This window comes from Ips typographus, linkage group LG6 (genome assembly GCF_016097725.1).
Source record: "Ips typographus isolate SLU linkage group LG6, UJ_Ityp_2.0, whole genome shotgun sequence".
Lineage (NCBI taxonomy): Eukaryota > Metazoa > Arthropoda > Insecta > Coleoptera > Curculionidae > Ips > Ips typographus.
Genome location: NC_138427.1, coordinates 9,575,927 through 9,600,733, shown reverse-complemented (window position 1 = coordinate 9,600,733; position 24,807 = coordinate 9,575,927). Strand labels below are relative to the sequence as shown.

General features: G+C 39.8%; 1 protein-coding gene and 1 long non-coding RNA gene across 6 annotated transcripts; one reads left to right on the top strand and one right to left on the bottom strand.

The window, feature by feature from the left end:
- Positions 1–344: 344 nt before the first annotated feature.
- Positions 345–24,784, top strand: kst (spectrin beta chain, non-erythrocytic 5 kst). 5 transcript variants are annotated; one of them, XM_081981247.1, is made up of 26 exons: positions 345–620; positions 10,554–10,729; positions 10,782–11,066; positions 11,164–12,534; positions 12,588–12,847; positions 12,932–13,913; positions 13,976–14,884; positions 14,955–15,094; positions 15,156–15,739; positions 15,848–16,215; positions 16,268–16,486; positions 16,536–16,978; positions 17,188–17,247; positions 17,408–18,044; positions 18,098–18,976; positions 19,057–20,736; positions 20,790–21,149; positions 21,207–21,437; positions 21,497–22,245; positions 22,310–22,956; positions 23,016–23,135; positions 23,191–23,388; positions 23,444–23,832; positions 23,892–24,009; positions 24,139–24,228; positions 24,397–24,784. In XM_081981247.1, exons 2-26 carry the CDS (start codon positions 10,610–10,612, stop codon positions 24,531–24,533), a joined length of 11,976 nt encoding a protein of 3,991 aa, XP_081837373.1. In that variant the 5' UTR covers positions 345–620; positions 10,554–10,609; the 3' UTR covers positions 24,534–24,784. The 5 variants fall into 5 exon arrangements, with proteins under 5 accessions (XP_081837373.1, XP_081837370.1, XP_081837371.1 ...); XM_081981244.1 differs by lacking the exon at positions 345–620 and adding an exon at positions 6,928–7,082; XM_081981248.1 differs by lacking the exon at positions 345–620 and adding an exon at positions 8,205–8,366.
- Positions 2,000–3,041, bottom strand: LOC145730209 (uncharacterized). The gene is made up of 2 exons (XR_014178563.1): positions 2,543–3,041; positions 2,000–2,171 (listed from the first exon to the last, which is right to left on the bottom strand). It is a non-coding gene; the product is annotated as an uncharacterized LOC145730209 (long non-coding RNA).
- Positions 24,785–24,807: the final 23 nt, after the last annotated feature.

Genomic DNA, 24,807 nt, shown 5'->3' with positions numbered 1-24,807 from the left:
ATCGCGGTACCCATTACGTTATTTGATGAGACAACACCGCTTTGATTCGTTTGTTAAGCGATAGCAACAGCGACTATCAAACCCTACAAGACAGAAAGAGAAAGGACAATAGTCCGGGTGCATATCAGTTTTGGGCAATTCACGTAAACTAATGTAACGGACCTACAGATACAAATAATCGCTAGATAAAGTTATAAATTTGGTGACTTGGTGGATAGATTTATACTCAATTTTGATTGATTTGTGATATAACTGATATTAGGATTAAAGTGAACTTGACTGAATTATATGCTTGAACACAAACTAAACGCTGCGTTGCCACGTAGAACATTCGGCAGCTGCTGCTGTTCGTAATCGACACCTGTTGACTGCTCGGAAAGCCGGAATGAGAGAGACCGTTCTGGTTCTGGTTCTGTTCTGAATTTAGTTTAGAATTCTTCAGCAAGAGTGGAGACGAAGCGACGCGTGTTTGTTCCGACCGAAATTACGATTTTGTTAATCGTTTTCGTGTTTAGTGTCTAATTTTTTTAGTGTTTTTCGTGTACAATTCTAGTGCCATATTAAGTATAATGTAGTTTTGTGTTTGGATTAACCGAGCGAGAGGCACACAATTATTATAGGTGAGTACTTTACCATTTTGGTCCTGGTACTTCCTGAAGTGACTTCCTAGTTTGAAACTACAATCTGCTAAATTCTGGTACTTAAAACCAAAACGAATACGGCATTTTGGTTTGGAATTCGAAGAGGTCGAGCTGGGTTTGGCTTCTGACCCATCGGCGGTACCCATTTCAAGGTCAAACCGGTGAAAAAACGGCTGGCATCCGTCGGTTCAATTCCCGGTTGATTTTTTTGTTTTTTACCCGGTAATTTGCAGAAAAATGTGACATCATGCATGTAACGAGAATCTTCTAGAGTTAATTCTAGGTGGGTCGTTGACTTAGGCACAGATAGGACACAATAAGCGCTTTTTTTCCTAGTTGCGTGTTCTCGGAATAAGTGTTTCCCTTGATGTTTCCTAAGTTTTTCTAGGAAATAAATGAATTTTTAATTGGCAAGTGCCCAATCCTGATGCAACTACTAATAGTATTAATCAGAAATGACAACTGTCAAATTTGCACAGCAGTCTAGATCTTTTTTTATTTGTTAATATTAACTGTTAAGAGAGAGAGAGAGAGAGAGAGAGAATAACTTGTGTGCTTTGAACAGAGACAGCACCATTTTAACTGGGTAGGTGCATTCATCCCTAGTGTATCCCCAGATCACGTGTCTTGTTATTGTTTATAAACAATGCAGTCATATGATAATTGTCAAATCTTGGTCGACTTCCAATATCAATTAAAATGCAGAAGTTTTAGTTGATTAATGTTAATTGTGCTGCTTATTTGAAAGTGAACAATTTTTTGGGCAGAAACCTTTCATAATAAGACAATACTAGTTTAGAGAGTTCCACAAAACATAACCTACTTAATTAAAGTTTATCAACAGCAAAACCTCTCTGACAAATATGTATATTAAATTCCTGACCTTTGGCACTTCTTTGGACATTATAATTCTTATTAAATAATTAAGATAAATCTTATCTGTGGCGGTCTTGCAGGACAGAAGCGCGGGTATTTATTTGTTCTGACCTTATTACTTAACTCAAAACTGAGGTCAAATTGAGAATACGTGTGTGGTTTTCTTGAAAAATACAATCTTGTAGCGGAACTAATCGTTTTGATTTATAGAAACAATAACTCGATTTTCCCAAGTTTAATTATTATTGTATTGCGCAAAACGTGAAACGTTCTCTTTTTAATTAAAAAAAACGAGTCTCATAGAAAATAACGATATTCGCGAAGTGAAACTGCAACATCCATATTAAATACAAAATTAACATACTTTAAGAGATTTGAAACGGAGTAAAAGTAACTTAAGAATGGAATTGGATTAATTACGATAATAAATAAGTGCGCTAATTTCACTAAAAATTAAAGATAAAGAGCATAGCCAGGTGGTAATAGCCAGAGTAATGTTTACTTATTAGTGAAAGCAAAAATCAAACATTCAAACAAAAACAGGGTGACTAAACGGATTTCCGCCAGAGGCTCGGCATAGCGATCCTTGTTTTTCCCCTTTTTTTGACTTGTCGGGCGCACGTGGCCTTCCTCCTTTAACGGCGCATCCCGAACCTAAACAAGGGCCAAACGTGCACCTATAAATGCCTTTCTAACTTTAGAACCCCCTGCCTGGTTTCTGTCTCTCTGTATATACACACGCCCCAGTCGTTTATACGTGTTCGAGAGAAAATTAACCGTGAACTTGCCCGTCTGTGTTTTTTGATACCCCATTACTAGATTTGAAAGTTTTCCAGTACTAAACATGTATAAGTACTTCAGCGATTCCAAATCCACAAACGTGTTGTATATTTACTACTGCGAGCACGGTGTTGGTAAGTTGTTATTTCTTTCAACTTTATGGTAAGTTTACGTGTGAAGTATTTGCGTAAATCATTGAGAAATCTTGCACATGTAGACTTTAATTTGTTAAATCAAGTTTTTACCTGTTACTTACTCCATTGACTGATTTGAATTTAAACTCCAGATTAAAGTTAAACTGAACTGAACGTGAGTGAGTTTACTAGCCCTTCTTTCTTCTTCGTTTTCTTTTTTAAACTCAAATTTAAACCATACCTGAAAAATTAATATTTAAATTTACAAATTCGTATTGAAGTCGATTGTCAAAAAGCCATGACAGTGACAGTGACGTAAACTGACGTAGGTGTGACACTTGAACTGACAGTCGATCCAACCATTGTAGTATAAATGTGCTATGCATTCCTAGCAACCATCGACCTAAACAAATTATCTCAAACTGCTTCCTTCGTAAACCTGGATTTTTAAAACTGTAATGACAACCATTTGTAACCTTTGAATTCTAACCGCTTTTGTAAAATCCATTGTCCTGTAATATGTGCCACAGCTGACGTAATACTTATTCTCCGTTAGTTCATCAGGAAGTTTAGTTAATGATTGAAATTTGCATTCTATTTTGGACTATTACCTAATTGAATGCGTTTTAAAAATTACATTGTTCTGTTGTAGTAACCAACTGAGACAACAAAACAAAAAGGTTTGAGAGATACAAGAAACCAGGAGAACAAATATACAAACATAACAAATCCATTAGTAAAATCGTTTTTATTTAAACTGGCGACGGCTTAACGCTAGACAGAGAAATAGTTTGACCGATTATAAAGGCGGGCAACAATTCAAATGGAATGTTCTTAAGGTTCTCTTGTCTTCCTTGAGATGGTTCTATAGTGAACCCAAAGGACCCCCAACCCAAATGACTACCTGAATTTTCTCCCTACACATTGTAGGAAACAGATTGGTCTCAGTTGATTTTTTTTTTAATTTTCTGTTTTACTCGACCCAGTCACATGGGCAACGGAACGGCCATTATTATTTAATACCGTCTCGGTCTGACACAGATCCGCACTCTTTGGCCAATAAACTCACCTACTTATAAAGAAACCGGTTCCGTATTTTCTTTTATTGCCATACAGCCAGCTAATTTCATTACCTCATCTCGCGATTACCCGTAGGGCCCTACAAACCGCGCTATAATGTTGTCTCAATGGAATTTTAGTCAGTCATCTTCCTTATTACCGTCATTGTTGGTTTATTGCACCTTTAAGTAAACAGGTGTTTTACGACTTTGATTCTTGACAGGCAAATAGTGAGAGAAAACCGGAACTGTCAAATTCACATGTGCAGTGTTTGTGATTGGTCAAAAAAAAAAAGCAGGCAGCTGAACGCTGTATTTTTGACCAACCATAAACTACCTAATGTGCTGAGATTTCCGCAAAAGTGACAGAGGAGGGTAAATACAGGCAAGAAGTTAAATCTCATAATACTTTGGTTAGATAGCAAAACACATACAGCCTGTGGACTGACAGTTTTAACAGTAAAATGTCGTGTAAATTTCATTGACCCGGTGCAGTTACGCAACGGTTCACTGTCATCTTACGTCAACATATTCGAACAAGCGGTGTTTTTATTTTTGTTTTAATGTCGGCTACACGCGCATCGACTTACTGACACAGATATGAACTTCTTTGGTCACCAATCTCACCTACTTTTCACGGAACCAGTTTCGATTGGCTGGTTCATACAACCCCGCGCCTAATTTATGCACAATGCGTTATCTTTTGACCATCGCCATGATGAGAATTCATTGAGAAGTATAGATGGCGCCACAAAACATTCGTCGTTTTCAATTGGTATGTAGTATAACTAAACTTGCCATTAAATAAGCAAAATCACAGTCAGATGATTCGTGTGGTATGCGTGGGTGGGTACTTTACCCGAATACCACATCGAAACGCCCAAGCATGAAGTACCGTCCGACATTCTTCCACGTTTGGCGTTCGGCTTTGTAGTACCTACGCTAAACACAAATAGGCCGTACCTATGCTACCGGCATATACATGTTTCCTCATTGCTATTATAGCAATTTACTAGGTCAAATTTTGATGGCGGTACTACTTTACTCCTAAATATTTGAAATCTGACTATTATACCAACGAATCCAGTATTTCGCCCATCTCTTTGTCAACGTGGGAAGAATGGTGGATGCCTTTTCTTTTACCCGAAAAAATTACCTTTGGTTTAGACTTAGACTAGAACTGGCGGATGAGGATTTAAGACACGCTATTGTTTACCAGACTCTCAATCATAAAGTAGCGCAAACTACCAATCAACCAACTTTAGGCGTAACAATGAGCAATTGTTCTTTGATCAGATGCAATGTTTACATAACGGCACACACACTGTCAAACATTAAGAATACTGTTGGTAGTTTGTAATTGGTCAAGAAAAGCAGCAATATTGAAATACCATACTATTTCAATGACATTAGATGGAGCAGGATACATGAGTTTTGCACTAAAAACTCCCCAATCGAAAACGCCATGTAGCATTGGCGTGAATTGCAATTTGACAGTCGAGTGTCAAATTGGTGTGTTCACGAGACATCTGTCATAAACATGTCGGATTACCGTTAACGGTTCAACAAGGTCACCACTACATTTAAATTGATTGACTAATAATAAGTCCGAGGATGTTATTATCACTCTTAAATTGGTCTTGTCAACGTCTAGTATAACTAGTAATTAACTGGTCGACTCAGGGGACGAGTTAATTACGTTATAGTTTACATAGTTGAAAATCTAGAATGGACATCAGAGACCCCGTTATGGTTCTGTTCATTTGTCCTAATTGCTTGATTATTTATCCTTGCCCGGATAAACTGGTCCGTTGCCGAACAGGCTCAACTGCACTCAACCAATTAGTAATTTAAATCAGTGGAGGAAATTAACACTGAATTAGAAGTATACCTTTAAATAATTACTTTAGTTTAGTCAAAAGACTTTGGTTGTATTTTTATTGACGTGTGAAGTAACAGCAAGCAGAGCAAGCAAACGTTGTATGTGTAAGTGGAATACCAGGCCATAGTCAGTGTGGAGTCAATAAACTGTTGGTTTTAAAAGGCGTTTCGACTTTTTCAAAATCCATTTAGCGTAATAACGTGAAATGTTAATCGGCCAATGTGCGAACGATACTGGAACTACATTGAATCTAAAGTCGTTACTATTAAGAGGTGAAGAGAATTCCGAACTCGCCAAGGCAAGCGACTTTTAAACATATTCTTCTCGACGGTCGCAAAAACCAAATGAAAACAATCATTTACATACCACTGGTCGCGGCCATATTACATCTTACTCATGCGATCATGGAGTTTCTGCATTGTATTACATTGACCATTTTGTCAAGAATCTTGATGGTGGGGGCGGGTGTTCCGAAACGTCGGTCCTGATTAATTCCATGCAAGGGCGAACTTGCATGACTGAACCGATTTTTCTTGTCAGTTGCAATCATTGGTTTTAGCTAGTCATCCGAGATTGCTGAAACCAGTACGAAGCCCATTTGGTATTAATTCAATCAAGATCCGTCAAGTAAAGTTAATTTAATTGCTCGCCTATTAATATTATCGACTGGTTTCACTTTGTTGTTGTCCGTCTCGTTTTTTTATCTGTTAGATTGGATCTCTTTTAAAAGAAAATTCTCCTAAAATAATGTACTACTAATTTAGCGTAAGGAGCGCCGTTACACCTGAGGGACTGAGAGAAAAGTAATCTTTGCCACATTCACTATTCGTCATTTCGTGCAACGGTTGCAGTCAAAAACAAACAATCTTTTTGGATACACATCGAGATGTTGGTGGTTGGTGGAATCAAAGACGGAGAAATTAATTACGAATTCCAGGCTGACTGAAAAATTTACATTCTCGAAGCTGTTGGCATTTGTAAATAAATAATAATATAATCACGTCCCAACATTTAAAATTAACGATCTGATCAAACGTGGTATACACTGTCCGCCGTGAATGAATACGAAACGGGCATCAATTAACACAAGAAATGATTGTTGTTGTTGTTTTCGCTTACGTCACGAGCCACCGATTTATAATAATAACAATAAAAACACGAACAATCTCTGGTTTTACTCACTGTTTTCACGTTGAGCTTACACTGCTTGTACTTGTAGAAAACGTTCAAAATGAAAAACTGAAAACACTTTCGAAATTCCAAAGGATTCAAAACAATTTTGTGAGGTTAGGAGTGGTAGTGAGGTTAGGTTAGTTAAGGCAACCAAAAAGGAAGAAACGTAAAAAAATGCAATGTTGCCAAATTTACTCGATACTAAACTGCAATGAAACTCAACTTAGGGCATACCCTTAACCGACGTCATTAGAGGGCCAAAATGTTATGCATGTTTATTTTGCCATTAAATTTACAAGTTGTAAGGTGTTATGCTGAGTTAGGTAAATTATCCTTATCATTTCTAGTCGGGAGATAACTGATAAAAAAAAAACTTGTTTGGCGTGAGCCAGTACATATTTTGATCGTTTCGGGTCGTATTACTTGCGTGTAATGTTTAAGAATTATCTTGTGACAATAATTTAGAGATTAAGAACTGGACAAAATATCATGGAAAAACGTTACTATTCCCTGCCCCCATCACGCCAATTCTCGAACGGTACGTTATTTTTTGCATTATTTGCTGATTTGATAAGAAAATGGTTTATTGATTTTTGTTGCAATGATGTCATTTGTTGGATTACATACGTGATGAACGAGGTAATATACAGTTTTGATAACAAAATTTAATTACTACAGTTACATCTAAAGTAAATAGTCGTTTGACGCAAAATTATATCCCATATAATTTAATGCACTATTGCTGTAGTGTATTTACCACACCTTTATTTGTTGAACAATATAGGCAAAAGGTATCAATCTTATCAAATTCCTTTTAAATACTTATTTGATAGGTTCATGACATTTTTCTAAATACTTATTTATTTCCCATGAGTAACATCACTTTTGAATTATCAGTAATCCAAGTTTTCTTGTAATTATTAGGAAATTGCACTTCATTTTTAACTGAAAACAAACACAAGAGCGTTTATACTTCTTCATTTCATAAATTTAATAAAATAAAAACCTCTCAATGGTGAGAAAATGCGGCGTTGTCAAATTACCGCATAGCTAACATTTTAATGTCAACCTAATAAATCTCTTAGACAATAGTACATAATTGACCTTGCATATTTACTGAACATTAAGAGAGCGATATAAAATAATTCTTCATAAATCTCATATTATTATTTCAATACGTTAATCCACACATTACTGTTTATCGGATCACTACTAATGATTTTGAGGTTATGCTAATGCTAATCTTAAATGACTTTACTAGTTTTTGAGTGCGATGTTGTCAAATGTATGTCACAGTGGGAGTGATAACCGGACACAACAATTCTATTATAGAATGGTGATGAAACTTTTCCCGAAAAACAATTTAAAAATCAATGTTGACTTGATGTCAGATCGATATCTGAAGTGGTTTGTTTTGTTTTTCTAGTTTAAACCATATCTAGAGTACATAGATAACAATATACATGTCTTTATTTTATCGATCTAAATCAAACACCATCAGTCTTAAAGACTTCCAAACCTCACGTCACATATCAATTTGAATGTCATATTATTTGGAAAAAAGCCGGCTCTTTGAAATTATCATTTCGATAAGCGAAGCTATTTTAGTGATATGAGGTCACGATATTGTGTACAATTTGATTGATTGATTAAAGTACACTCTAAATCAATTTGGTAGTTTTTTAGTTAAATTGTAACTGTTGAATGCAGTTGACCAATTAAACCATTGCTCTGTAAACGATAAGATTCATATAATAATAGTTATTGTGTTGTGTTAATTAGGACGTAATTTTGGGACAAATACAATGAACTGGTTAATTAGGTTTGTATTTGCATTACTTAACTAAAGTAGTATTATTCTCAGTTGTTTTATCTGAAAATCAATTACATTCGTTGTCATTGCCGTAAGTACATAGAAGGGACAGATAAACACCGTAGAATTGGCAACGCTGTAACCGAGTGTCTGACATTAGCTGTTGTGACTGTCAACAGTGTCAACGTCACTTTGAATAATTTTGGCGTCCTTTTAATTTGAGTTGTTTTTGTAGTAAGTAGAAATTAGCTGAAATTGGTGGGAAAGAGTGTAAAATAACCATTTTACTACTGATGGGCTTATCGGGGAAATTATTAATGGGTTTATATGTGAGTAGCTTGTCAGAGATAAATAACTTTTTTCTACAGGTAGGTACATTTGTGTTCACTTTTTACTTCCTTAAGCTGATCAAGCTGAATTATCGCTTGTTGAGAACTAGTTTGAACAGTTTAAGAACTTCTAGAATAAAAAATACTACATTTTTCAAATTACCTCAATGTCAAGAGTGTACATAAAACAACATATGATCGGCCACACTACGTGACATTTGAGTACTCGCATAAGGATTTTTACAAGAAATTCAATAGCCTTTGCTTAATTACCGGGTAATTACAGCACGTTTTTGACATAATAACCAGTCCACAGATCAGAAAGTAAAAGAACAGGTTTCAAATGTTTTTTCCGCGTAACGAGCGCATACGCGCGCACACATTCTAAACTGTAACGTAAAGCACGCAAAGGTTGAAAGAGCACGACCGTTGGCAATTTATCAAAAAATTGGTTCTCGTTACTTTTTAGCTGGAAGCGAAATATTTAAAAGCATGCAAAGCGCAAATCGTGTGGCGGTTCCAGTTCGGAGCAACGGCTCATAAATCATAACAGTTTCTAATACGGCTTGAATAACGTTAAAAGTCCATTTTATACGTGTCATTTTTGCAAGCGATTTCATACTTAAATCAGGAAATATAACATCGCTTCAGTTCACTTGTTGATGGGAATTGGGGGGAAAAAACTGTTTAGGCATTGTCCTTTCACCGGTCGTGTATAAACTTGGACGCCTGATTGATTTTCCGTTCACCTTGTCGTGTTTGTTTAAACCCATACAATGGGATAATGTCAAGAATTTGAGACTTAAATTGGGGTTCAGTGCTGAAAGAAACACTGTCTAGACTGCTTTTATAAATAAAATTACAATTTTTGTTCCTAAATTTACCTCAGAAACTACCTTCTTCACTCGTACTTCTTATACAAAAGTAAACTCAACTCAAAATTAAATTTTCAATATCCTTGCATATCCAACTTTTTGTGGTCATTTGCTATAATTTGCGATGATGATGAAACTGAAGGATGTGAGTCGTTTTTAGCAGGAAATTGAATATGTGACATCAAGACTTAATGATAATCGATACCCGGATCGATTTATAGCATACTGTCGCCAGATGAGCTGATATACCTAGAATACAGAGTGGTGTTACTAAATTTACTTAGAATAAATGTAGTAATGAGCTGGTATGCTCTCTCCAATAAGTGGATCATCTATTCTATAACAAACTTGTTTTTTAATTAAAACCTCCCTGTACATTAAACAATGTGGGAAAATCAACGATTCTCGGTCGCACCACCGATATTATTGGATTGAAAACTATTTGTATGGGTTCGTCGGAGCATACTTTTCCTGTTTAGTCTCGATCTGATTAGTTTACAACCGTCGGAATTCGATACGATTTTTTTGTGTTGGTAATTCGGTTTGCAGGTTGAATCGTGCGAATTGTTTGCCGGGAGAATTTTTAATATTTCCATGTATGTAGGTTAGACTAAGGCTTCGAAACTGTTCCTAGAATTTTCATAACGGTATTCAGAGTGTTGAGCCAATATGTGCCCGCCATGATAATTACTTTATTGTACCAGTAAATTGTAAATTACAACTTGAGCTAACATATGTTTTTTTATTCTATTAGCAACTTAGCAATGAGTCACGTTGACGGTTTTTTATTTGCCCACTGGTCACCCACTAGTATGTGGGTGACTTGTTTACATAAGAATTTTTATGACTTCATTCATTTAATATTGTTGATAATCAAGTAGGAAAGTATTTAATTCTTAAATGAATTTTTCAATAATTATTGCATCTTTCTATGACGGATTATAAGCAAGATTGATTGATTAATTATCTCTAATAATCCCAATTTGTTTCAGCTGGTTCCTTACAGTATGAAACGAGTTCGAGTTATTCGTTGCAGCAAAGAACCAACATGACTCAAAGGGATGAAGTCCAAAAGTTCGAGCAAGGTCGGATTAAGGTTCTCCAAGAGGAGCGTTTACACATCCAGAAAAAGACCTTTACAAAATGGATGAACTCATTTTTGCAAAAGGTACGTTTAAATGAAAAGTAGAGTAGTGATTTTAAAATGTGACATTTTTCAGGCCCGAATGGAGGTGGACGATTTATTCGTCGATTTGGCAGACGGAAGAAAGCTGCTGAAACTCCTGGAAATAATTTCGGGCGAGAAACTTGCCAAACCCAACAATGGCAAAATGCGCGTGCACAAAATCGAAAATGTAAATAAAAGTTTAGCTTTCTTACACACCAAAGTGCGTCTCGAGAGTATAGGAGCGGAAGATATTGTAGACGGCAACCCGAGACTGATCCTCGGTCTGATTTGGACTATCATTTTGCGATTTCAAATTCAAGAAATCGAAATTCAATTGGTAAGCAGACCATTGTTTTTCAGTCATAGTTGTGCAAAAGTAGTTTCCGTTACGTACGTAATAAGCGGTATTGTACTCCAGTAATTTTTTAAACTAGGACGAAGAGAATGAAAGCAGTGAAAAAAAGTCGGCCAAAGACGCGTTGTTGTTGTGGGCTCAAAGGAAAACGCACGGCTACAACGGCGTGGAAATCAAGGACTTCTCCAGTTCCTGGAGGAACGGATTGGGCTTCAACGCTTTGATCCACGCCCATCGATCCGATTTATTCGACTACAACGCCCTAGTGGGCAATAAGAATATCGACAACCTGAACCATGCTTTTGACGTGGCCAACAATGAACTGGGTATCCCTAGTCTGTTGGACGCTGAAGATATCGACACTTCGAGGCCGGACGAAAAAAGTATCATGACGTACGTCGCTTCCTATTATCATACATTTGCCAGAATGAAAAATGAAGAAAAAAGCGGCAGAAGAATAGCCAAGATCGTTAGCCAAATGGTGGATGCAGACAAAAAGAAAACCCACTACGACCGACTGACGACAGATCTTTTAGACTGGATCAACCTAAAGATTGTGGAACTAGAGGATAGGAACTTCCCGAACTCACTAGAGGGCATTCAGAGCCTTTTAGTGGCTTTCGGCCAGTACCGTACTCAAGAAAAACCACCCAAGTATATTGAACGTAGCGAAATTGAAGCTTTGTATTTCAACATCAACACCCAACTCAAAGAACTGCGTCAGCCAATGTTCAACCCAGCTGACGGCAAACTGGTCCAAGATATTGAAAGATCCTGGGAAATTCTTGAAAAAGCCGAACATAAACGAGAAGTGGCATTAAGAGACGAATTAATGCGCCAACAGCGTCTTGAGCATCTCAACTACAAGTTTGGGAAAAAAAGCATACTCAGAGAAGGGTATTTAAAGGAAATGATTCAGGTGTTGTCAGACCCACGTTACGGATCTAACTTGGCTCAAGTAGAAGCTACAGTGAAGAAACACGAGGCAATTAGCGCTGATATTTTGGCCAGGGAAGAACGTATGCACGATTTAACTCAAATGTGCAATGAACTAGTTGGAGAAAACTATAGAAATTCAGAGAAGGTTAAAGCTAGGGAGGCCGAAATCATGAGGCAATGGAAAGAATTAATTGCGCTGTTGGAGAAGCACAAAACTAATTTGAACCGAATGGGTGCTGTGATGGCCATTTTGAGGGAGGTTGACACTACTTTGGCCAGCATCGAACAGCTAAAGTCAGACCTATCTTCAACGGACGTGGGAATCCATCTTATGGCCGTCGAGGATCTTTTGCAAAGGCATGCATTACAAGAGCTTCAGGTGTCCAGTTTAGGAGAACACGAACGCAAACTAGTACGATCAGGTGAGCAAATTGCCGCGCAAAACCCGAAAGAAGCAGACATTGTTAAGAAGAAATTGGGAGACTTGGTGGCAGCTTATGAAGAACTGAAGGTAACTTATTAAAAACTTGTTAATTTAATTTCTAAACATTGTGCTTTCAATAGAATGTAAGTGCTCAAAGAAAAGCAGTATTAGAAGAAGCACGAAACTTTTACCAATTTATCCAAGACCAGGAAGACGAAGAAGCCTGGTTAATTGAAAAACAACGTATCTGTCAAGCTGGCATTACCGCTAAAGACTTAAGGGGAGTGTTGTCATTACAGCAGAAACACAAAGCTCTGGTAGATGAAATAAAGCGAAGACGTAACAAGTTTGACCAGTTAGGCGCCACTGGAAAGCAACTTATCCAAGAAAAGCATCCAAGGTAAATTTTACGCTTTACTGTTTACAAATATGTGATTTTTTTTGACTCTGTAATAGTTTTATGTATAACTTTTGTGGTATTTAGATCCGCAGAAATTGAGCAACACATGGATAGAAACAAAAAAGCGTGGGAGCTAGTGGAAAAACTAGCACAAGACAGGGAAAAGCAATTACAAGACGCCGCTGAAGCCTACCAATTCTACGCTGATGCCAACGAGGCCGAGTCTTGGTTCCTGGAAAAAGAATCCATTCTGGCGTCCAAAGACTTGGGATCGGACGAACCGAGCGCTACAGCACTACTTCATCGCCATAAAGATTTGGAAGGAGAGCTCAACGCCTATCAGGGTGACATACAAAGCCTAAACATCCAGGCTAATCGACTCATCGAGGCGGGTATATCAAACTTGGACTTAAAAGCCGAAGTAGATGTCACTGATGATGTTGAAGATGTTCAATACGAAACGAGGATGGTGGCCACGGAGGTAGTGATCGATGAACCTGTTGAAAAAGTCGAGTACCGTACTGTTACCGAGGAACGAACTTTGCCTCAAGTGCGCGCTCTTTACGCTTTCAGTGACCACGGACTTACCATGGTCAAGGGCGAGGTGATGTTTCTATTAAACAAGAGCAATCCTGATTGGTGGTGTGTCAGGAAAGCAGACGGTACTGACGGCTTTGCTCCTGCTAATTACGTGGTTGAAATTGAGCCTCGTATAATTCAAGTGAATGTGCGCAAGCCGGAAACTGTAAAGACTACTCAGAAAATAAAGAAAACCAAAATGGTCAAGACCAAAGTGCCTGTAAAGGTGCGCAAAGCACCAAGGCCTGCTAAAAGGAAGTTGGATGACAGCAATAGCGTGCCCAAGAGGCAGAAACAACTAAATGACACTTATGCCAAATTAAAAGATATGGCCGCAACAAGGCGGGCCTTGTTAGAAGATTCTATTAGGTTGTTCCGATTCTATCGGGAATGCGATGACTTTGAACGGTGGATCAAGGACAAAGAAAAGTTGCTCGCCGTTGAAGACTCCAATGATAGTGTGCTTCAAGCCAAGAGGAAATACGAGGTTTGTTCTTTTTTTCAATACCTACTAATATTCAGAATATTTGAATGTTTCTTTTTGTGTAGAAATTTGTTACTGACTTGTCGGCTAGCACAAAACGTATGGACGAACTGGAACTCGAAGTGAAGGAGTTTGAAAAACAGAATCATTCGCAAATCGACAAAGTCCGCGCCAGGTTCAGGCAAGTCCAACTAGCTTGGCAGAAACTAAATCGCCTAAAATCCACAAAAGAGAAGAGTTTAGAGGGCGCCAGCAGCGTGGAGCTTTACAACAAACTGTGCGAAGAGGCACGCGATTGGATGCTAGAAAAAATGATGCAACTAGAAGGCGCCGTGTTAGGCCACGACTTGAAAACCGTCCAAGCATTGCAACGGCGTCACGACAATCTGGAACGTGAATTGGCACCAGTGGAGGAGAAAGTTAACAAAGTCACACTCCTAGCCAATGACGTGCAGGCTCAATATCCTTCAGAAAGACACAATGTAGCTTTGAAACAGAGCGAAATCGACCAATTATGGGCTAAAGTTAAGGAAAAGGCTGTGGCACGTAGAGCTCGTCTTGAAGACGCTGTCGGCCAACAAATCTTTACGAACGGTGCCAAAGAGTTGCTGAAATGGGTGGCCGATGCTAAAGACAGACTGAACGCGGATAATTTGGTCAAAGATGTACAAACCGCGGAAGCTTTGATAAAAGACCACCAAGACTTGAAAAACGAAATTAAAGCCAAGGAGGACGAGTTCAAGCAATTGATAGAGTTGGGCCGAAAACTATTGAAGACCAATCCAGAACTGCACGAAGTTAAAGATCTGATCGATCGATTGGAGGCTGAGCAAGCTGCTATTGCACGTGGATGGAAAGAGAAGGATCACTGGTTGCAACAGTGTCTTAAACTTCAAGAATTTAACAAGGAAGCAGACAATATTGATGCCGTAACCAATGCTCATGTGGCCTTTTTGGAGTTTTGTGATTTAGGGGTAAGCCATTCAATTATTTTTTTTTTATCAATTTCGATCCTTGTTATTATATATTTATTTTACCGAACAGAATTCCCTTGATGAAGTAGAAGCTTTACAAAAGCAGCACAGAGCTTTCACCAACACATTGGCTGCCCAAGACGAACGAATTGCCGCTTTAGCAAAAAGAGCTGATGCTCTAATTGCTGAACAGCACTACGACAGCAAAGCGTAATATTTATTTTATCATTTATTTTCCATGCAATCCCTAATTGAGGTATTCTAATGACAGAATTGCCAAACGAAGGGATCAAGTGCTGGAGCGCCGTCAAGCTGTCAAGGTCGCTTGCCAACAACGCGCCAACGTTCTAGACGCCTCTAAAAACTATCAAGAATTTTGTGCCGAGGCGCACGACCTCAAGGCGTGGATTGCGGAGAAACGTAAAACCGCCTCAGACGAAAGCTACCGGGACCTCAACAATCTGGAGCGTAAATTGCAAAAGCACGAAGCTTTCGAACGAGAACTAAGAGCCAACGAGGGTCAGCTACGAAGCGTTACCAAGTTGGGCACTGCTCTGATTGCTCAAGGCAGCTACCAAAAGGACGATGTGGCCAAAACGTTGCAAGAATTGAACGAGGCGTGGAAGAACTTGGTGGGCGTGTCACTGGAGAAGGGCAAACGACTGCACCAGGCCGAGGCGCAGGAAAGCTACAATTCCGCCGTGGATGACGTCACAGTGAGGCTGAGCGAGATCGAGGCCAGTTTAAAGAGCAACAATGTCGGCGTAGATCTTCGTTCTTGCCGTGATTTGCTTAAGAAGCACGAAGCTTTGGAGATTGAATTAAACCAGGTTGAACATAGAGTTAATGACTTAGGTAAGTTCTTCAAGCAGAGTATACAAAATAGCATAATTTATTTCCTAATATTATGACAACTTATTCTCACTCCTGAAACACCCATTAAAAATTATAATTTTATTACAGTGGCACAAAGTCACGACATGAGCGATGACGGCCATTTCGATTCGGAATCGATCAGACAAAATGCGTTAGCTAGTCAACAACGACTCAAAGAGTTAGAGGCACCGACACAGGCACGCAGAGCTGCTTTAGAAGAGTCTCTTAAGTTTTACAAGTTTGGTTTCGAAATCGATTCGGAGATGCAATGGATCAAAGAGCACATGCCTCAAGCCACCTCCGAGGATGTCGCAAACAGTTTGCACCAGGCACAGAACTTCCACAAGAAAAACAAAAAACTGCAAGCGGAAATAGTCGGTCACAAACCACAAGTGGAAAAAGTGTTTGAGCTGGGTCAAGGTTTAATTGATCAACAGCATCCGGAGGAAGCTAATGTAAGGTGTTATATTTATCTTGAAGTGTGTGGCTACTTTGTTGTTGGTTTAGATTAAAAAGTTGTGTGATAAACTGCGTGACGCCTGGGCTGAATTAGAAGACAGCACGACCAAGAGAGCTAGCAAGTTGGATTTGTCTTTGAAAGCTCAACAGTACTTCTTTGAGGCTAGTGAAGTGGAGTCGTGGCTTAACGAGAAGGCTAATATTCTGGATAGCAACGATTACGGACGTGATCGTGACTCAGCCACTAAACTTTTGACTAAGCACAAGGTACGTTCGAACCGGTTTTATTAATCAATATTGAAATATGTATGTGCAGGCTTTGGAACTCGAACTGGATACCTACAACAATATTATCGCCGAAATGGGTCACGGTGCACAAGCAATGATTAAATCAGGTCACCCAGACGCAAAACTAATCGCTGAGCGTCAGGCCAGCTTGGAGCACCTAGTCAGGTCACTCCAAAGAAAAGCGGCAGTGAGGCAACACCGCCTCATGGAGTCTTTGTTTCGTCACGAATACTTTGTCGAATCTGACGAGTTGGAGAGCTGGATTGCCGAGAAGCTTCTCCAGGCCTCATCAGAGGACTACGGCCAGGACTACGAACATCTACTGCTGTTAAAGAACAAATTTGACGACCTGAAGCACAAGGTAGAGTCGGGGGCTGAGAGGTACAAACAGTGCGAGGCTTTGGCTCAAAAACTACTTGCCAACGAGAATCCTTACAGTGTGGACATCCAAAACAAACAGAATCAACTCGAGTAAGTGTTTTGCATATTGTAAATGAAGTCTAAGAAACTTAATGGTTTTGATTTGTTTGTACACGCTATCACTCTTCAAAAAGTCAGTGTACAGGTACAGTCACATTTCCATATATCATAAAATTAACCTATCATGTTTTGTGTTAAAAGCACTTGTTTTCGTTTATATCGCACTTACCACCACGGTGTTGGTTACTAACTTGTTTCAGAATCGAGACTATCCCATCTGAAATTTGTCATGAAGTTGAGCTAAAACACGAGCGCGTCAGGTAATTGTTCATCTTAACATTTTTATACAATACAGGGTCTACGTCTCTAATATGAGTTACAATATGTAAATAAAGTGAAACATGTTCAGTTAGTCGACCCTGTATACACAAGCTTCTGAAATACAAACTTCTAATGGGTTCGAATGTTTTGAATGTATAGAAAATCCTGGGCCAACTTGCATGATCAAATCAAAAAACGCGAAGAACGTCTGAACGCAGCTGGAGAAATCCACCGATTCCATCGCGATGTCGCCGAGGCTCTGCAACGGATCCAGGCCAAAAACGCTGCACTCGGTACAGACTTGGGTCGCGACCTCAACTCCGCTATTGCTCTCTTCCGAAAACACGAAGCCTTTGAAAATGAACTAGTCGTTCTCGAAGCTCAACTACAAGTGCTTGTAGAGGACGCTTCTAAGCTGCAAAAGGTCTATCCGACCAACAAAAACAACATCCAGCAACAGCAGGAATTAGTCGTAGACGCTTGGAACGGTCTGAAAGAGCGGGCAGATTTGCGCAAAGATCAGTTGCAAGGCAGTATCGACTTGCAGAAGTTCTTGGCTCAAGTCAGGGACTTGACCAATTGGGCTACCAACTTGCGTCTGTCTATAGACGCCGAAGAACATGTACGCAGCGCAGCCAGAGCTCAGATACTTAAAAGGGAACACGAAGCTTTAAGAGGAGAAATAGAGGCTCGGGAAGTCGATTTTCAGGCAGCTGCCGAAAACTTAGCGGCAATGGAACAAACTGGCCATTATGCCGCCGCCGAAGCCATTGAACGCTACAATATACTTGTTCAGGTAAATAAACCCTTATATGTTTTATTCAAATTTATACTATGTTATATTTTTAGGAAAGGGAAAAACTGCACACAGCTTGGAGTGGTAAAAACATCCGTTTAGACCAACTCTGTGACTTCTATCTTTTCCTCAGAGACGCTAAATCTTTAGAGGATGCCTCCAACACTCAAGAAGCCGCTTTGAGCCATAACGATTTTGGTGAAACCGTTGAAGAAGTAGCCAATCAATTAAAGAAACATGACGAGTTCGAGAAGCTGGTAGCGCATCAGGACAAAAACTTAGAAGCGCTATTACATTCGGGCAACAAACTTCTCAAGCAAAATCACTTTGAAAGCGAACAAGTGGCCAGAAAATTGTCTGAGCTGCAAGCAAAACGGAACCGCATTCATCAGTTGTGTGCACAACGAACCCAATTGTTGCAAGACGCTTTGTTGTACGCAGAATTTGTGCGGGACGTAGCCGAAGCGATGACGTGGATTGCCGAAAAACAAAAGAAAATGGATATTGAAGGAAAAATGGGCGACAATATTAAGCTGGAAGAGAAAATCAAAATCTTGCAACGACACCAGGCATTCTACGCCGAGGTTACGGCTAATATGGGCAGGATCGAGGAAGTCCAGACCAACGGACAGAAACTGATTGCAAAAAGGCACAAAGCCAGTCCGTTGATACAGAAACAATTAAATGATTTGCAACGGGCCTGGACCACTTTCATTCAAGAAGTAAATTTACGAAATCGAGGTCTCGAAGAGGCTCAAGACATTTTGGCTTTCACCAACTTGCTGGAGAAGCTAGAGGCTTGGATTAGGGATAAGGAAGTGATGATTCAAGCAGGAGATACTGGACGTGATTATGAACATTGTCAGCTGTTACAGAGGAAACTAGATGATGTAGACAGCGACATGCGTATTGACGATGCTAGAATTAAACAGGTTTGTTTTCAAATTAGAAATTACTCTCAAAAACAACAAACATTCTGTATTTTTTGACTCTTATTTAATAATATTTACAGGTGAGCTCGCTGGCAGACAAACTAGCCAGACAAGGCCAAAGTGGTGTGGTAGAACGCCGTGACGCTTTTATTTCAAAGTGGCGCTCGTTACAAGGCGCTCTAAATGACTACCGAGACAAACTGGCAGCCTCTTTGGAAATTCACTTGTTTGATCGTGATGTCGCCGATACCATCGAACGTATCCAAGAAAAATGCAAAGCTATGGAAGTGGATGATGTGGGCAAAGATTTGACGGCAGTAGAAGCCTTGCTGCGTAAACAAGACGCGCTCGAAACCGACATTAAGGCGGTGCAATCGAAAGTTGATGATGACCATCGAGTTGTGGCACTTGAACTGAATAAGAAGTATCCCCAAAGCCGGAAACATCTGCAAGAGAGATTGCACACTGTCGAGGAGCTTTTGGTGACACTGAACGCGGCTAAACAACGTAGACGTGAGGACCTTGAGAAGGCCTACTTCCAAGAGAAATTCAAGTCGGACGTTAAAGCCCTAGAACTTTGGGTTAATGAAACTATCAAAAGAATGGAGGGTTACGATAAACCCAACAGTATTTCCGATGCCGAGGCTCACTTACAATTGCACGACGAAGTCAGGGCGGAAATTAAGGGCCGTCACAAAGCCTTCAGAATCCTCATTAATACCGGACAAACTTGTGATTTAAAAGACGCTCCTGTGATTGTGGACAACGTTGCCAAGCTGCAGCAACTTCAAGAAAATATTGAAAGCGCGTGGGAGCAAACTAAATTAGAACTTGATCATGAATATAACATTCAAGACTTTAAGGAGCAAGCAAACCAGCTCAACAACTGGCTGGCCACCAAGGAGGCATTTTTGAACAACGACGACGTTGGAGACACTCCGAGAAGCGTGGAAACCTTACTAAGGAAACATGCTGACTTTGAGGTGATGCTCAATAAACAACTGGTGAGAGTGGATGAAATTTCGGAAGTGGCTGAAAGGATTTTAAGTGTAAAACCGTCCGCTGAAGTTACATCTAAACTGAACGCCATATTGAACAGAAAGAATCGACTGTTGACCAAAACGGCAGAGCGTAGAGATACTTTAAACAAGTCGAAAGGACTTCAGCAGTTCTTGCACAACGTGAACGACGTGGAGATTTGGCTGAGCCAGAAACTGGCCATAGCAGGAGACGAAAGTTACAGAGAGCCCAGCAATCTACAAAATAAAATACAGAAACATGCAACCTTTGAAGCTGAAGTGTTTGCCAGTGGTGAGCGTATTCAAAACGTGGTGGAAGAAGGCAAAGAACTGATTTCTTCAGACCACTACGCTGCTAAGGAAATTGCAGACAGGTTGGACGAATTGGAGAACGATTGGAAGCACCTTTTGGAAATATCTAACTTAAAACGGGATCGATTGAACGAAGCCTATCAAGCTTTATTGTTCAATCGCTCTTTGGAGGAGTTTGAAACGTGGCTGAGCGAAGTGGAAAACCAGGTCAACTCTACTGAAACTGGTAAAGATTTAGCCACCGTAAACAACTTACTTAAACGTCACACGGCTTTGGAAAATGACGTATTACAACACTCGGAAAATTGCGACCAAATTCACGATGCCTCAGAGCAATTTGTTAAAGGTGGACACTTTATGGCCGATGAAATCAAGGATAGCGCCGAAGCAGTCATAACACGTTTCCATCAGTTGCGAGAACCTTTGCAGGTAATACTAGACAAGTTTTTCATTAGAGTGTTGCTCTGTAACGGTAATTTCAGGTTCGTAGAGACCTTTTGGAGTCGGCTAGTATGCTGCATCAATTCACTAGAGACGTGGAGGACGAGTTACAGTGGCTTCAAGAACGGGAGGTTTTGTGTTCATCTTCAGACTTGGGTAACAGTCTCATAGCGGTGCAGAGCCTGCATAAGAAGCATCAGGTGATTGAATCCGAGTTGGGGTCTAGAGAACCAATAGTGGCGAGTTTAGCGTCCCGTGCCGCTAATTTAACTCGTTCCAATCATCCTTTGGCTCATATAATCAGGGACAAAGCTAACCAAGTTAAGGAGCAACTAACCCAGGTCAGAGATTTGGCTAGTATCAGGCGATTGAGGTTACAGGATGCTTTAGAGGCTCATTTGGTAAGTACCAATTATGTTTCAATGTGATAAAAAATAATAAATAATTGTTTTCGTTAGTTCTATCAAGAAGTGATGGAAGCTCTGACATGGATTAAAGAAAAACGACCATTTTTGGCTACCAGAGAAGTGGGAAAGGATGAAGACTCTGCCCAATCGTTGCAAAGGAAACTGGAAGCGTTATCCCTGGAAATTAAATCTTTCAAAGCAACCGTTGATAAGTTAACTCAAGCCGCTGATAAGCTGATCGAGCGCGAGCACTTTGATTCAGTCAATATAGAACTAAAGAAGGTAAGTTAGCAAAAGGTTATCATGATGCAAAAATATATCAACAAAACTATTCTGAACAGAGCCAATTGGAGACTGAGTTTAACGATTTGCGCAAATTAGTCTCGGAAAGAGAAGTGAGACTGGCAGAGGCGTTGCAGTATTTCGGTTTCATTCATGAATGTGACGACGTACAAGACTGGATGCGCGATCAAACAGTTAAAGCCGATTCCGAGGAGTACGGAAACGACCTGGAGCACGTCGAACTACTGATTCAGGCATTCGATACCTTCCACGTTAGTTTACTGAACAGTGAACCCAGAGTGATACAATGTATGGAGAATGGCAACGTCCTCATCAATTCAAAGACCAGCTACAGTTCGGAAGTGCAACAGAAAGTCAGTGAACTTCGGGCAACCTGGGATGATTTAATCGAGCTGGTTAATGCCAGAAAAGAGGCACTGAACGGAGCCAAACAAGTGCATTTGTTCGATCGGACCGCCGAAGAAATTATCTCCTGGATACACGAAAAAGAGTCTGACTTGATTTATGGCGCGTACTTGCAAGACTCGGAGGCTATCGAAAAGTTGATCAGGAAACATCAAGCTTTAGAAACTGAAATGAAAGCCATTAAGGAGAGAGTAGAGTACATTATTCAAGAAGGAGACCGGTTGGTTAGCGAATATCCGGATACTAAGGAACACATCGATGATAAGAAAGATGATACCTTGTCCGCCTGGGAAGATCTACTGATCAAAGTGGAAAGGGAGAGGGATTATTTACTACAAAGCGAGCAGCTGCAGTCTTACTTTGATGAGTACCAAGAACTCTTGTAAGTTAAAATAAGAATTTTTTTTATAGCATACACGTTGATTATGATAATTTCCGTATTCTAGGGCTTGGATTAACGAGATGCTAGCAAAAATTACCGCTCCAGATCTACCTCAAGACTGTATAGAGGCCGAACTCCTTATCGTTCGACACGACGATTACAAAACAGAAATTGACGGTCGTGCCTCAGCATTTGCTAAATTCTACAACAGTGGCGAAGCCTTCATCGACAAAAATCATCCGTTGGCGCACGACATCGAGGATAAAATCACGATTTTGCAGCAGCGCATGGAGCTGCTGGTGAACATTTGGAACCAGCGCAAGCTGATCTACGACACCAACTTGGACGTGCAAATATTCAAGAGGGACGCGCAGACCTTGGACAGCTGGATGGCGCTAAGGGAGGACCTTTTGAGAGACGGCAAAGTGGGCGACAGCATTCTGCAAGTGGAAGAACTGATCAGGAAACATCGGGACTTTGAAGAAACGGTCAAGGCGCAACAGGTCAAGTTTGAAGCGTTGAAACGTCTTACTTTGTTGGAGGAAGCCTTCGAGCAACAGTTGAAGCAAGAGGAGTTGGCACGCAAAGCTGAAAAGGAGAGGATTGAGCAGGAGAAGTTAGAGAAAAGGAAACGGCAGGAACGAGACAGAATTACACAATTAAGAAGGCAGGAATCGGGCGAACGAGAGCATCGATATTCGGATATTCCAGGTAAAATTATGCCAAACAGTTTGGAGTGTTGTGATTATTGTTATTCTTTTTGTATGCAGAACACGTCAATGGACAACATTTAGGCCCAAGTGGGGATGGCTTTGGGTCACAACATCTTGGCCCCCCATCTAATTCGCCCTTAATGTCTACAGTGCGAGCTGCGTCACCCCCGTCTTTAGGTGAAATTATTCAAAATATTTACATAACTTTATAAAAGATTATATTGACGTTTAGGTACTCCAGTAGTGGTGAATCTAAGGAAAACCAACTCAGTTGCCCAAATGTTTGACAGAGAACGTTTCCGTCGCGGTTCCGATCACGCGGTAAAAAGGGCAGAAAGCATGAAGGTGGGTCCTGGCTCGAAACCTGTGAAGCGTACGCCCTCTTTTACAACTCGAAGAAAAAATTCGTTTAAAACGAAAAATGCCACAGGTAATCTATCAATGTTTTTTCTTTCATGAATTATTTTGACTCTTTTTAACTTTAGAAATTGAGTTACCCCCAGTTGAGGCCGAAGGCGTTTTAGAACGCAAACAAATCTCCTTACCGGGATCGAAAAGAGCTTCAAACCGGGCCTGGAAACAATCGTACACCGTACTCTGCGGTCAATTGTTATGCTTTTTCAAGAACAAAGACGATTTTGCCGCTAGTAAAGCGAGCAGCGCTCCTCTGACCATTCACAATGCTGTGTGCACAGTGGCCGACGACTATCACAAGAGAAAATACACGTTCCGTTTGATCATAGTGGACGGATCGGAATTTCTTTTTTCTTGCGCCTCCGAGGTGGAAATGGAAGATTGGGTGAACAAGATCAAGTTTAGGGCGCGATTGCCGCCCAGTCAGCAATTGATGCACTTTGACGTGGTTCCCAGCAAGGTTGTCCGAATTTCTGAAATAAAAACGATTTTGTAATTGTTCAAGTTTTGCATTTGCAGGAACCTAACGATGAAATGAGTTCGCAGTCGAGTCGCACGTCCAGTCCTGACGTTTCGGACAATGTCGTCCTCAGGCATGAAAACAATGCCGCTAACAACGGCAATCGACACACTTTAGGTGAGTATTTTTTTTTTAATTTCCACTTAAAAAAAACTGATAATAATTATTATCCTGGATTTTTTTTCACACCTATGTTTGTTAAGTTAAAATCAAAGAAATATCATCATTTTATCATAAATCATATAGAGAGTCCGCCACCGCCACTGCCCAGGACTGAACCCCCTATCAATTACGCTTCCAAAGGTTACATCTACGAGAACAGCGGAAACCATTATGGTTAGTCGTTTAATTGCATGTCTGCACCCAAATGATGTTCTCCTTACAACCTATTTTAACACCACCATCTATGACCATTAATTTGCATGCATTTTTCCGACTACCAACTCTTCTTGCATTTAATAACGAAATCGTTAGTTATCACGGTTAATTATTATCCTATTTTAGATGGTTACGGTGCCAGTCCAAGACCAGATAGCCAAAGTTCACCACCAAGACCAAATTCAATTAGCGGCCAGGACCGGATGTCGCATCGCATTCGGGACGCTCTGTTTGGCAGAAAAAAGCGAAATTCGCAAATGTAGTGCTTTTTTTAAGATTATATATATTTATAAATAAGCAGGATGCTGCAGCTAGAAGCTATTAAGAATAAGTATTAAGTGGAAAACTGTTTTTTTTTCTGTTTGTACGAATGTAGTTAGTGTTTGTAAATAAAAAATTTAATGTTGTGTTGAAGATACCAAATCATTTTTTTAAATATAGAGAGTAATCTATATATTATTATATATTTTTATTAATGCTATTGTCAAAATAAATCTGTTTACATACTACCCTATTTAATGCAGTTTATTAACAAAA